Source organism: Pygocentrus nattereri, chromosome 13 (genome assembly GCF_015220715.1).
Source record: "Pygocentrus nattereri isolate fPygNat1 chromosome 13, fPygNat1.pri, whole genome shotgun sequence".
Lineage (NCBI taxonomy): Eukaryota > Metazoa > Chordata > Actinopteri > Characiformes > Serrasalmidae > Pygocentrus > Pygocentrus nattereri.
This window is the reverse complement of record NC_051223.1, coordinates 15,901,019-15,916,043: the sequence shown is the minus strand read 5'-3', so window position 1 is coordinate 15,916,043 and position 15,025 is coordinate 15,901,019. Positions and strand designations below refer to the sequence as shown.

Here is a 15,025-nt window from a genome sequence, read left to right as displayed (position 1 = left end):
AAAAGACTGGGAAAGTTGAGGAATGCTCAAAAAACACCTGTTTGGAACATTCCACAGGTAAACAGGTTCATTGGAAACAGGTGAGTGTCATGATTGGGTATAAAGGAAGCAGCCCTGAAAGTCTCAGTCGTTCACAAGCAAGGATGGGGCGAGGTTCACCACTTTGTGAACAACTGCGTGAGCAAATAGTCCAACAGTTTAAGAGCAACGTTTCTCAACGTGCAACTGCAAGGAATTTAGGGATTTCATCATCTACAGTCCATAATATCATCTAAAGATTCAGAGAATCAGGAGAAATCTCTGCAAGTAAGCAGCAAGGCAGAAAACCAACATTAAACCAACATTGAACTTCGATCCCTCAGGCGGCACTGCATTAAAAACCGACATCATTCTGTAATGGATATTACCACATGGGCTCAGGAACACTTCAGAAAACCATTGTCAGTGAACACAGTTCGTCGCTCCATCTACAAGTGCGAGTTAAAACTCTGCCATGCAAAGCGAAAGCCATATATCAACAACACCCAGAAACACCGCCAGCTTCTCTGGGCCCGAGTTCATCTGAGATGGGCTGATGCAAAGTGGAAAAGTGTCCTGTGGTCTGACGAGTCCACATTTCAAATTGTTTTTGGAAATCATGGACGTCGTGTCCTCCGGGCCAAAGAGGAAAAGAACTGTTCGGATTGTTAGTGCAAAGTTCAAAAGCCAGCATCTCTGATGGTTTGGGGGTGTGTTAGTGCCCATGGCATGTGTAACTTGCACATCTGTGAAGACATTATTAATGCTGAAAGGTACATACAGGTTTTGGAGCAACATATGCTGCCATCCAAGCAGCGTCTTTTTCAGGGACGTCCCTGCTTATTTCAGCAAGACAATGCCAAGCCACATTCTGCACATGTTACAACAGCGTGGCTTCGCAGTAAAAGAGTGCGGGAACTAGACTGGCCTGCCTGCAGTCCAGACCTGTCTCCCATTGAAAATGTGTGGCGCATTATGAAGTGCAAAATGCGACAACGGAGACCCCGGACTGTTGATCAACTGAAGCTGTACATCAAGCAAGAATGGAAAAGAATTCCACCTACAAAGCTTCAACAATAAGTGTCCTCAGTTCCCAAACGCTTATTGAGTGTTAAAAGGAACGGTGATGTCCCAACTTATTTGGAACGTGTTGCAGGCATCAAATTCAAAGTTTTTGTGTGAATATTTGCAAAAAACAATAAAGTTTATCCATTTGAACATTAAATATCTTGTCTTTGTAGTGTATTCAATTGAATATACGTTGAAAAGGATTTGCAAATCATCGTATTCTGTTTTCATTTATGTTTTACACAATGTTCCAATTTCATTGGAATTGGGGTTGAAGAAGCATATTTGTGAGGTCAGACACTGATTTTAGACAAAATCTCCACCCTAATTTGTCCCAAAGGTGTTCTATCGGGCTCTGTGCAGGCCAGTCAAGTTCTTCCACACCAAACTCACTCATCCATGTCTTTATGGACCTTCTTTGTACACTGGTGCACAGTCATATTGGAACAGGAAGGGGCCGTCCCCAAACTGTCCCCAAACACACAAAAATGGGAGAATGAAATTGTCCAAAATCTCTTGGTCTGCTGAGGCATTAGGAGTTCCTTTCACTGGAACTAAGGGGCTGAGCCCAACTCCTGAAAAACACGCCCACACCATAATCCCCTCTCCACCAAACTTTACACTTGCTACAGCGCAGTCAGACAAGTACTGCTCTCCTAGCAACCGCCAAACACAGACTCATCCATTGCCAGACGGAAAAGCGTGATTGGTCACTCCAGAGAACAATGGAGTTCAGTGGCGGCGCTTTACACCACTGCATTCAACGCTTTGCATTGTGCTTGGTTATGTAAGGCTTGGATGCAGCTGCTCAACCTTGGAAACCCATTCTATGAAGCTCTCTACGCTGTTCTTGAGCTAATCTGAAGGCCGCATGAAGTTTGGAGGTCTGTAGCGATTGACTCTGCAGAAAGTTGGAGTCCTCTGCGCACTATGCGCCTCAGCATGTCATTTTATGTGACCTACCACTTTGTGGCTGCGTTACTGTCGTTCCCAATCGCTTCTACTTTGTTATAATCCCACTACTAGTTGACTGTGGAATATTTAGTAGTGAGGAAATTTCACGACTGGACTTGTTGTACAGGTGGCATCCTATCACGTTACCACTCTGGAATTCACTGAGCTCCTGAGAGCGACCCATTCTTTCTCAAATGTTTGTAGAAGCTGTCTGCATGCCTGTGTGCTTGGTTTTATACACCTGTGGCCATGGAAGTGATAGGAACACCTAAATTCAATGATTTGGATAGGTGAGTGAATACTTTTGGCAATAAAGTGTACTTTCAGTCAGCAGTGTAAAGAGTACACTACTTACTCTTACTACATTAGTGATTCACGAATACAGGCAGAATAATTGACAAAGAAAACTGCCTACTGCTATTTTTTTAAATAATGAGTTAAAAACCTCAATCCAAAATTAAACTTTTTTCTTGACAGTTGGTGGTTTTTGTCTTATTATTATTATCATTACTGTGATTTATCATCTCTGCTGAAAAGAACAGCACAGACCAGCATGAATTCTATGCTGGTCTAAGGTGGTTTATGCTGAGCTAGTCCTGATCTGGTGGTGGATTAGGTGGATTGGGTGACCAGCATACCAGCATCCAAAACACAGCACCCAGCGTACTCTTGCTGAATGCAGGCATGCCAGAACATATGCTGGTTTTTCTGGTGGCCATCCATGCTGTTTTAATCTAGCAGGGATCATTAAAATGACAAAAGTGTTATGTATTAATTTTGCCCTCTTCTAAAGTATCTTCCGATTTTTGGCTGTCGCTATGCATGGGGGGAAGGGTAATTGAGGGTATAGCACTAACCAGTAAAATCCTGTTTCACCTCCACCTCACACCTCCTAACCTATCCTTGAAAGAAAACACTCGCAGAGAGCCTCTCCCTGATATCATGTGTTACAAGGAAAATATGTTTTCTGATTCACATTAACATTGAACATTTACCTTACAGTAAGAACGTCAGCAATCAAGGTTTTACTGTGGTTACTGGCTACTCAGTAGCTTACTCTGCTGGAAAAACAGTACTGACCGGTTTAAGGTGGTCTCTTCTGGTTTATGCAGATCTAGTGCTGGCCAGCATACCAGTATCCAAAACACAACATATGCTGGTTTTTGCTGGTAACCATGCATGGTGGACTATGCTGTTTTTTCTAGCATGGTTTACTTAAACTGCTTTTGTTTCAACAAAAAGCTGTTGTGCTTTTTAGGAAGAAAATAATCAGTACAACAATAAAACAATAAACACAAAATGCATTTGCTTACACTTTTTATAGTAAGTATATTTTTTATAGTAAGAATATATATATATCACAAGTCAGGTAACTGCTGAGTGTACACAAATGCACATGCTTTATTTGTAAAAATGCAAATGCTTTCCATTCATGCAGTAAAATGGACGACACAAGACAAATTGTTTCTAATGTCTGTAATGTTTCACAGTGGACAGTGCATGTATGGCTGGCGTGTGCAGTCTGTAACAGTCACATCACCTGGTCATGAGCAGTCTTGCAACAAAAGCAAACACAGGCACTCCAACCTTCTAAAAAGCTGCTGCTCCTTCATACACTCCAGCCAGAGAATTTGATAGAGGAGAACTGCTAGTCAGTAATGCCTTCTGGGTTTGTGATTCCGTAACGAATGGGTTAATATGGAGTATTTAAGCAAAATCGTGTGTAAATATTTTTATGTAGAAAAATGCATTCATTTCTCAACACAGACAGCAGAAAACACCATTGTTATACTTTTGGGTGCTTTTGAACTCCAGTTATAGGATTTTGTAATGGTGCTTTATGTATGTCAGTGAGCATAAACTGCTGCATTCTGCCACTGAGCTGCTCAGCTCATCAACCAGTCAGCACTCAGTAGCAGTAATGTTAGTGTCCTACTGGCCAAAATATGTTTGCTGTAAAAAAAAAAAAAAAAAGGAAGTTTTCTATGATTTTTTGGTGAAATACATTCTTATACTTAAAATTAATGGATGATCTTGGACAAGTGGTTAGAAACTATTTTAACTTTTCATTTTTAGCTGGTTACCTCCATTCACCCTCACTCACAGAGGTGCCCGCTGGCATTTTTGCTTGCTACTTAGCTGAGACTTAGCTAAGTATTATTACAAGGAAAATATAATTAAGCAGCTACTCTATAAGAAGAATAACTGTATTTCGTGTACAGCTGTATAAGTGTAGCCATTAGCAAATGCAGTTAGTAACTAGTTAGCTGTTTAATGCACAACTGTTGGATGGCTAACTTAACAAATCTGTCCCAGTATCATGTTGGTGAGTGTACAAGGGGATTAAGTATTATAAAAACTCACTGCATCCTACATTTCCTTCAGTGAGAACTTCATTTCAGGACAGGGTGGAGGGAAATGAATATGAAATAGCATTAGAACTAGGGGTTATATATCCACATCTTGTCCCTGTTTGTGTCTGTGTTGTGATCACTGAACTCTTGCTTTTGTTGTTCACAGATCCATGAGCGTCTCAGGCAGTATGAACATCAGAGCCCTACCCCAGTTTTCCACAGCGCCGCCTGTCTTGCAGAGGATGTAAGTGCATTCTCAGACTTTATAAATTGAGCATTTAGCTCACTAGCCGCCCATAGTGATGCACGACTCTTGACTCCTGACGCTGGAGTAGACTCTGGTATTAATTCCACAATTTCACTTAATTTGAACCAAAACAGCGCCAGGGCCATTAGTAAATGGATATAGCAGAGCAGTTTACCCAATTTTTCCCAATTTTTGCGTAGCTACAGATTATACTGATGCTATGAAAATTTGTAGGTTAAGTTTGTAGCTTGACAAATGATTACAGCTGACTAATGTTTGAACGTTTGCATTTTGCCTGTTTCACATAAAGAGACTGCCAAAGGAAGTGCAAGCTCGAGCTGGCTACAGGATGATGATGTACTGAGAAAATAATTACTGCCGTTGTAGTTCTTAAACCGTGGTTCTCGACCATTAAACACTTCATCTGATTTAAAGTAAAGTTTGCATTTCAGAGATGCTGAACATTATCTTGTTCCCCTTTTTATAAGATGCCAGAATGTAAGCGCACAACCATTTAAGGTGGGACAGAATTTAGAATAAGAAGCTGGCAAATAAGAAACCCCTTCATCCTCTTTTCCAAATATTCTGTGAACAATGTTTATTTTTAGTTTTCAGCATAGTTTCTTGTACCATTATTCGTAGCAGAGTGAAAATGCTTTTGTGACCAGAGTTTGACCCTTTATCGATTACTGCTAATTGGCTCAAGGGACATTTTGACAGAATCACTTGTTAAATTTGAGCATTGCAAGCTTTACCAGTTTTCTGACAATCCATTGTTGCTCAAATGTCCCTGATAAAAACATTTTGGATGTGTCTGCCTCTACATTGCACTGCTCTGCACTCCAACTCTTGAATTCACTCAAACTTAGGCTGCAACAAACAAGAGTTTAAAACAGTACAAGCAACAAAGATGCCAATAGTAGACAATATTTTTACACTGGGGACACTAGCATGTGGCTGAAGTTGGAGCAGTGGGTAGCGTTGTTGCCTCACAGCAAGGACGGCCTGGGTTTGATTCTCTGGCTGGTCGACCAGGGTCTTTTCTGTGTGGAGTTTGCAGGTTTAATATCTGCTTCTTTTATCGACCCCATCAATTCCAGTAATAAAAGTTGGAGTCCAGACAAGCCAGATAACCTATGTGTGGTGCAGGATTATTGGGGCACACTATTTTTAAAAGTAGGAAAGGTTTGAAAGTTTGGTTGAAACATCTGTGAGTAAATGTAACCTGTTTCAGTAATAAACTATTTAGCTTATAGTTCTGGACTAAAGGAGGAAGGCTCCATATGGTCAATTCTGTGTGTGTGTCAATGCGTTGTGGCTGTGACTGACAGGTGGCTGAGGAGCTGCAGAATGGGCCACTGGATGGAGACGAGAAAGAGCTGCTTATGCTTCTGACCACTCCACACGTGAAGGTACACACACACACACACACACACACACACACATAAACACTCTCGCTGGCATGTATCCATTGTCCTCTTTCTAATTCAGTTGTGTTCATTTATTTCAGAGGTGTAGCTCTTTCACCTCACATAGAGATTTTGATGACAGCACACAGACATTCCTGTTTAATCGCTGTCATTAACGGGATTAAAGTGATTAAATGTAATTAGATTTAGTTTTATGGCGTGTGGTATGAAGAAATGCCATTTAAAGACATATTTATGAGCTACTAATTGACCCATTTTTACTGTGCCTAAGACATCATACCCCTTTTTGTTCAGTGTTCTCTCACTCTCTTTCTCTCTCTCTCTCTCTCTCTCTCTCTCTCTCTCTCTCTCTGTGTTGTTTCATTGCCCAATTTCTCTTTCTCTGTCTCTCTCCATTTTCTCTTTTTCTCTGTCTCTCTCTCTTTCTTACTTATATTCTTCCTTTTTTCTCTTTTACTTTTTCTCTGTCTTCCCACTTTCTTTCTGTCCCTCACTCTCACCTTTTTCATCTGTATCTCTCTCAAACTCTTTATTTCTTTATTCTCTCTCTTTTTTTGTCTCTCTTTCCATCAGTCTTTTTTTTCTTTCTTTCTCACTCTCTCTCTCACCTTTCTCTCTGTCTTCTCTCCCTATCTCTCTTTCTCTCCTCCTTCCTTTCCTTCTCTCCTCATTTCTGTCTCTTTCTTCATTTGTTTTTCCACTCCTGTCTTTCTTTCTCATTCTCTCTCCCTCTTCCTTTCTCTCTCTGTCTCTAAGCTTTCCTCCCTTTTTCTCTTCCCCTCCCCTTTCTTTCTCTATTTCTTTCTCACTCTCTCTGTATCTATTTCTCTGTCTCTAATTGTCTGTATCTTTTCTCTCACTGTCTCTCCCTCTTTCTCCTTTCTCTCTCCATCTGTCTCTTCCCTCTCTCTTATTCTCTCTGTCACTCTCTCACTTTTTTTTATCTGTCTCTCTTATCCTTGGCAACAGTCGAGCATGTCAGATTTGATTCTGGGTCTCCATTTTGCACCCCTCCCCCCGGGTATGTCTACGTCTGTGTCTGTGTTCCAGGCTGTGCTAACGGTTCATGACACGGTGGCACAGAAGAACTTTGACCCCGTGCTGCCCCCGCTACCAGACGACCTGGACGATGAGCTAGAGGAGGAGTCGGTCAAGATTGTTCGTCTGGTGAAGAATAAGGAACCACTGGTGAGTGTGAGAAAGAGATCAGTAGTCAGTAGAGCACACCCCTCAGACCACACCATCACATTATGCTCAGTGGTCAACCACTAAATGTCAGTGATGGAAGCTGTACACTCATGTCCAGTGATATGCAATATACCATGGACATATTCCATATTCTGTGTAACAACTGAACAATTAACTACTACTAATAATAATATAATATAATAATAATAATAAAAAATGATCTTGCATCCAATTACGTTAAAGGCATATTAGTTTGACAGCACTGCTGTCAGTATGATGTATTAAAGGGCCCATATCATGGAGAGCCAATGTTCTTTAACATAGGAGTTTGATGTACTATGTAAACATTGTTTACTAATCAGTTCCCTGTCCACACAGTCCCAAGATGGAAATTAAGCTGCAGAAACAGCCCATTTTGAATAAATTGCTTTTGTGATGTCTAACAAACCAGTACTTTTACATTAATCGATCTTCTCAGCCACAGCAGTTTAGCCTCACGCATTCTCAGGCCATGCTGCTTTTTAAATGACTCAGAAAAGAGGGCAGTCAATCAGAGGAGAGCTCATTTCCATGTATATATTGGTCTAAAAAGCAGAGGAACCAAAAATATTTATTGCAATATGATAAAGTTTAGTACATTACTTATTATTTATTTATTTATTTATTATTTAGTACACTGCTCAGTGAAAAAATGTTATATGCAACAGTGTAGGATATGAGGACTAAATTGTCACAGACATATCAAAATCTTACATCATTTGAAAACTGCTCTTTACATTGTATGGCCATTTCATTAGATGGGCCAAAGGAAATGGTCCAAATCTTGAACTATCTAGGGTAGCAGTGCTGTATCCTCTCTTGGTCTACTACCAAGTAGCACACTGAGATATTAATGTGATGCTATGTGACCTGATTTGAGCTTTTACTGTTCAGGGGGCAACCATCCGCAGGGATGAGGTAACCGGGGCAGTGGTGGTTGCTAGGATCATGAGGGGCGGCGCTGCTGACCGCAGTGGTGAGTGACTGCTTGCCGCCAGTATTCCAGTATTTTTTTTTTCATTTTAGCCCTACTCCCCCTTTTTCTCTACACTAAGACCAGATTGCAAAAGTAGTGACAAACACAGCTTGCAGATTCCAGGGAAGAAAAATCCAGAGAGAAATTTGGAGGACAAGCAGAAGTATAGAACTTGTGACTGTGCATTTTTGTTGATTTTTATTTTTCTACATCATTTGAATATGGCAGCTGTTCTTTACATTGTGTGAAAAATTCCTGATAAGACCAATAGAACTGCTCCAAAATGACTTGTAATATGTGTTGCATTAGGTAGCATCAATAGGTAATATTCTCCTGTAAAGTTACTATTTCGGAAAACCTTTTTTCTTTCACACAGCAACGGCATGTTTCAAATACAGTGAAATTGACTAAATGAAAAATGATGGGATGTTATGTGTAAAATTCTTACATCCATGATTATATGATTATATATGTTTATTTATTTATATATATGTATATTTATTTATTTATATGACTGTATACAATCAAAACAGGATCAGAACTAAATTTGACGAATAATCTAATGCAAAATGCAACTTTCTAAGCGACAGATGGAGTTTAGTGACCATGACTTTAACAATCCTTCAGATTATGCCCATGCCATTACATTGATAATATATGGAATTCATCAATAACCTAGAAATTCAATTTGTCATAAGAGATCATGAAATGAAATGATTTGGCCTTGCCGTTTGTCCTGCTACATGCATTTCAGTCTTAGTGTAACTTAATAAGAAATCCTATTCAGATTGCGTTTGGCATCCTCTTCACCAGATGGATGATTGCTCTTTGAATGATAAGGTCATGTCCAGTCTGGGCTCCAGTGTGTGTGTAATGAGTGTGTATTGCAGTGGCTACAGCTTACTGAATGTGCCTACAGGGCTGGTGCATGTTGGGGACGAGCTGAGGGAAGTCAACGGAAACCTAATCATCCATAAACGACCCGATGAGATCAGCCAGATTTTGGTGCGTACTATTGCGTGCTGTAGCCTGATATTGTATTACATCAACTCTGATTTTCTCAGAATAGTTGTATTGAAGCACATGGGTCAAATATGTATGACCGCTTTTTGATTAAAGGAATAGTTTGTTTGAAAAATGTAATTTACTGTTTTATACACAAATCGTACTGCATGCAATTATCTATGAAAGTGGACAAAATTATGCTGCACAGTTAAAAACAGTAGTAACACCCATTTTTATGTGTACACCAAGTTTTATCTGTCTTTTAAAAATGAAAGTCTGTTTGGGATTACATAACAACTCAACACATAAGGCAACTGTCTGATGAGTTGCAGTTTGCACAGGGCTAATTTAATATATTGCCCTGTGCTGTGAAGTGTGTAAAATATTAATTCATTCAGTTTTTGTATAATATTTTTATTGTGGCATTGACTCCTCTGTGGAAAAAAATCACAGTTTTGATTTTGTTGGCTAATGACTATGGCTGAATAGTTTGGGCAATCTTTTCTGGCCACTATTGTTATTGTGATTAAAACTGTGATTGTTTCATATATTAAGGTCCAGGTGTATTATTGTGGCCAAGAGGAACAGAATATACAGTGCTGAACAAAGTGATTTTGAAGGATCAATAAAGTGCATAACATAAAAGGCAAATGAGCACCATATTTCACAATTTCATAAATGTAATATATTTAAGTAACATGTGAACTGGCAAATAAAATGCAATTTTGTTTACTGTCTGTATTGGGGTGAGGAGAAAAGAGTATAAATGACATATTTTATTGCTGAACTACTCCTTTAAGATAAAAGACTTTGATGCAAGCTCTGTTCTTTCTGTGGCTGCAGTCTCAGTCTCAGGGCTCCATCACTCTGAAAATCATCCCTGCTATCAAGGAGGAGGACAAATTCAAGGAGAGTACGGTGAATAACATCATTGTTTACAATCCACAACCACTTTCAACAATTCAGGTGGAAAACAGTGGCGACAAAGGTCACTGGGCACAACAGCGAGTTTAATTAAAATTCCACAGGAGGTGTTGGTTGGGATCCTGTAGTATTTACTCCAGCATTTCTCACCATACCTCGTTGACATTTGCAGTGTGCTCATATCTCTTCTGATTCTTTGAAAGGGTCTATTTGAGGGCCTTATTTGACTACTCTCCATTTGAGGACAAGGCCACGCCCTGTCAGGAGGCAGGACTACCCTTCCAGCAAGGTGACATTCTGCAGGTGGTCAGTCAGGATGACTCCACATGGTGGCAGGCCAAACGTGTTGGGACAGCAACCTGCGGGCCGGCCTTATCCCTTCCAGACTAGTGCTTCCAAGAGAGGTCTGCTCTTTCATACTGGAGCTATGGTGATAACTGCCATCTACGCATTAATCTTTGACTTTTTAGATTGAAAAGGTTTTGTTCAGTGAGGACACAAGCTGCAGTAATAACAACATTACACCAAGAAAACAAATGTAATACCAAGAAAGGACATTGAAAATAGGGACTTACAATTGGAATCAGCCAAGATCAGGATCAGCCATGATTGGAATCTGTAATCAGCCAGTTTATTATTTTTATTTTGGCTGGTCTGATCTGAAACATATTATGTTTTCCTGGTTTTTCCCTTTCCTGTAGTGTGTTATATACCTTTTGTGCATGTGAATGGTCTGCAAAGTGACAAAGCTCAAAGTACATGCCAGAGGGAGTAACTCCCACAGAAACCACTTTTCTCAGAAACACCTCGTTGGAATTGCAGCCCTTTTCCTTTGATACACGATGCTACAATCTCATAACACAATATAGCCCACCTACCACCAAGCTTCGCATACCCTCACACAAAGTGTTTTTCAGGCTTGAACTCTGGCTCAAACTGCTACAGCACAATGTACGCCATTGTAAGGAGAGTCACAGCAGTATTTACAGTTACAGGAAAGAAGGTCTGCCTGCAGACTGCAAGACAGGGGTGGAAGTAGAGCAGGATGCAGCTACCACTTTCAACTGCTCTGGCGGTTGACGAATCAGAGCAGAGTTGGTTAGCTGACCAATCACAGCGCACTGAGCCCATTGAGAGGCAGGGCTTAAAGACACAGGAGCTCTGCCAGAGCGTTTAGACAGAGGGTGAATAGATACTGTACAGTATGAGAAAAATAATTTTTCTGGAACATTAAAGTATGTAAATCTAGCATAATAGGTCCTATTTAAAGAAAGAAAATAATTTTCCCCAAGTAAGTGTCTAAAGTTTCCTTTTTTAGTGATGGACAAAGAAGCTGCAGACAAAGTTCAGGCTTCAGGATGGCTGCTATATTTTTATAGTATATGATTTAGCTATCACTCTTAAAAAAAGATTCAACAAGGTTCCTCGAGGGTTCTTCGGTAAAGACAATGGTTCTATATAGGATTCACTTGCTTGTTTCTTAGCATGGTTTTATATAACATCAATAAAAGTTGTTCTGTTATTGTCATGATCTCAAGCTTGTAACAATAGAAGAACCCTTTTGGTGCTATATAGAACCATTTTCAAAGGGTTATATATAAAGTTATGCACAGCACATTCTCCATCAATCTGAAGAACAATTTTACCATGCAACAAACCCTTGAAACCTGCAAATGGTTCTTTGAGTGTTTATGCTTCTATATAGAAACACTGTCTTTACTAAACAACCCTAGAAGAACCATCTTTTTTAAGAGTGAGAATGAACGTTTGTCCAGTTTTAGAACTAATAGTACATCATAGAATGTCAGAAGCCACATAATCAAGTGTATTTTGAGATTACTTAGCAGCTTAATTTAGGTGTGCCGTTTGTGTGATGCTAATTGGTGAGATATAAGCTTACAATACTTGCCAGCTACTGATTAGCTTACCAAGTACTGATGAAATGTCTGCTTGACTCTTAGCTCCAGCACAGAAACAAAATTCTGACACAAAATGGGAAAAATTATATATTTTTTCTTTCCTCCCATCAATACAAATGTAACACCAAGAAAACAAATGGAGCAAAAATGTACAAGACAGCAGATATTGGCATGTAGATCTTTGTGTTTTCCTCTGAATTTTTTGTGCAGGCGGCTGGCACACAGGATGAAAATGGGCACCTATCAAAGTCCTAAGTCACCAAGAGCACCACCCTGTAAGTGAGACCAACATGCCAACAGACTAATGACATTACAGTCAGTTCTGTCTACCCAGTCATGAGCCTTTGGTCCACACATCTGCAGTGACAGCTCCATGTAAATCTTTTTCACTTCCTCTAATCTGACAGCAGCATGCTCAGGCCAGTCCAGAGTGCAAACAGGGCTTTAGGAATATGGCAGATGTCCTGCTGCTGCCAAAATGAGACGGAAGCCAAAACATTCTTAGATTAATCCCCTTCTGTCCAGGCCCCTGACCATATTCACCCCTCCTTTTCTAAGCGTCTGTTATTTGACCCAGACTATGCATGCCATTTTTCCCCTGTGTGTGTTTTTTTTTTCATTTAAACAAAAATGGACGCACAAACACAACAAAGACAGATGTGTATCCATCGATTAATCTTGTTATGGTCACTTTACCCCACAATGGCAATAATGCTTCCAGTTTTGTCCAGTTGCAAATGCTCAAATGCTTAAGTTGTGCTGTTTGTTTTTCCACTCTGCTTGCCACAGATGATCAAGCCTGTGACAAAGGTATGTGATATGGGAGAAAAAACACAGAAGGCTGTTATATTTACTATATAATGCTAAAAAAAGGCCTAGAAACTCATGTTGTCACAAATCGTGTTTCTGTTTATATTTATGGCTGCGACAGAGCAGTCTGCAATCTTCAAACCTTATTCAATCCTGAATGTTACTGTGTTACTTGTTAATCTGCTGTATCAGGCCCACTTGTTGGGTTACTGATAAAACTGTAAGTCATGTCTTTTGTTCTATGTGTAAAAATGGCCTTAAAAGCACAGTTACAGCCTGTCTTAATATTAAAATAATAAAAACTGAATTACTGGAACATAGTAAAATGCACACAAATGTTATATGTGTAACAGGGAGCGAGGAGGTGGACGCATACGCTGAGATAAGCGAGATTTATTAGGGGCAATAGTCCAGGGTCATAGACAAGACAGTCCAGGTTCCAGTAATCGATACCGAGTTGTGGGTGGACAGACATAGGAGACAACTAAACCAAACCACAAAGACAATCCAAACAGCATCAAGACAACCCAATTCAACAAACAGTACAAACACGACAAGCAAACATCAAACAGAGCAAGGACAAAGACCGATACAAAGACCAGCAAAGACAAAGTGCAAACACAGGGCTTAAGTAACAAAGGGACAACAAGGGACAGGTGAAAACAATCAGGGGTGGAGTCACGAAAAGAGGGGGCAGGACTAGAAAAACCAAAACAATTACACATGGGCTAAACCAAAACACGAACACATGGACAGGACTGGGAGGGGCCAATCGTGACAATATGGAAAAAATACAAGACAAATACAGGATATGGGGTGCCTTGAAGTTATTGCAACTCAAAAAAGGAAAACATGCACATCTGTATAAAACATTTTTCAAATGCTCGGGTGTCCCCAAACTTTTGACAGGTAGTGTATCTTTAGTAAATGTGTGTTGTTCATGCCATCTGAGCCTCAGCCCCCTCTCCAGCTGCCTATCCCGACTAAACAGCCATGAAATTGCCTCTATTCCTGTGTATGTTCCACCTCCTCACTGATTCTCCCTCTCCTCATCTTCCCTCCTCTCTCCTTTCCCTGTAGAGGATTGTGACTGTGAGGGCAGTAGCAGTGGGCAGCACGTAGGTGAGGCAAAGCACCTCAACACACACAAACACATGCGCACACACATGCTGGATGTGGCTTTGGCATATGGTGCTGCTGGGTGGCGTGACAGTGAAGCTCAGTTTACGTCATTTATGTGGTGGCTGTGTTGCATAATACATCACACATATAGGCTGATAACAGGGTTGTAACAAGACAGTCAACAGCTGGGAGAAAGTTCTGAAAGCATCCCCAGCTGCTGACTGACTAATTACCTCATATCCTGTGTTTGAAATACTCCTGCATTCCTAAGCTTAATCTCTATCTGATGCATCTGTACAGTACAGTAGTTTACCACAGACAATCATTTCATCATATTTTCCTGAACTCAGCAAAATAACAGAAAATCTTATTATAGGATCTACTTGGCAGCTGATGGATTTCTTGACTATATAACACAAATTCAAAACTACAGCCATTACAGTCTAACAATGCAGTTTGTACTGTAAGGCAGGTAGGAGAGAATGTCTTACCAAAGCTCTTCATGCCAGGGCTCTTAACTGTAAAGTGCTGCCACTATTTTCTGTTTCTAACTGACTGAAACACATTTAAGCTACAGCTCATACTGATAGTTAGTAATGTATCGAGAACTTTCAGAAGGCGCAGAGTTATGTTTCTTTTTCCTACGAGTTTCCTCCTCATTGTAAATCAATGATTACCAACCCTGGTCCTGAAGTCTTTGGCTCCAACCCTAATCAGTGTCACCTGATCCATCTAATTATTGTCTTCAAGAATCCTTAATTAGCTGAATGAGGTGTGTCGGAGGGTTTGTGACCACTGCACTAGACTAAACCACAGTTTGTTCCTAATTATGTCAGAGGTTAATCGGATACATTAGATATTCAGTTCAACTCCTGACAAGCAGGAGAAGCTGATGGCCATATCTACCTAGATACCATAGAGAACAAAAAATCCTACTTTGATCATTTTCAGTTCATTTCAAGAAATTAACT

The 15,025-nt window shown here is 40.2% G+C and overlaps 1 protein-coding gene across 1 annotated transcript in view; it reads left to right on the top strand.

Annotated features, from left to right (window-relative positions):
- mpp3b (membrane protein, palmitoylated 3b (MAGUK p55 subfamily member 3)) overlaps positions 1-15,025 on the top strand; it is a 31,497-nt gene that overhangs the window by 10,595 nt on the left and 5,877 nt on the right. The window contains 10 exon segments of the mRNA XM_037544210.1: positions 4,561-4,638; positions 5,973-6,053; positions 7,122-7,259; positions 8,193-8,274; positions 9,194-9,279; positions 10,123-10,197; positions 10,408-10,607; positions 12,333-12,397; positions 12,912-12,932; positions 14,013-14,054. Coding sequence (XP_037400107.1) covers positions 4,561-4,638; positions 5,973-6,053; positions 7,122-7,259; positions 8,193-8,274; positions 9,194-9,279; positions 10,123-10,197; positions 10,408-10,607; positions 12,333-12,397; positions 12,912-12,932; positions 14,013-14,054 — 868 coding nt within the window.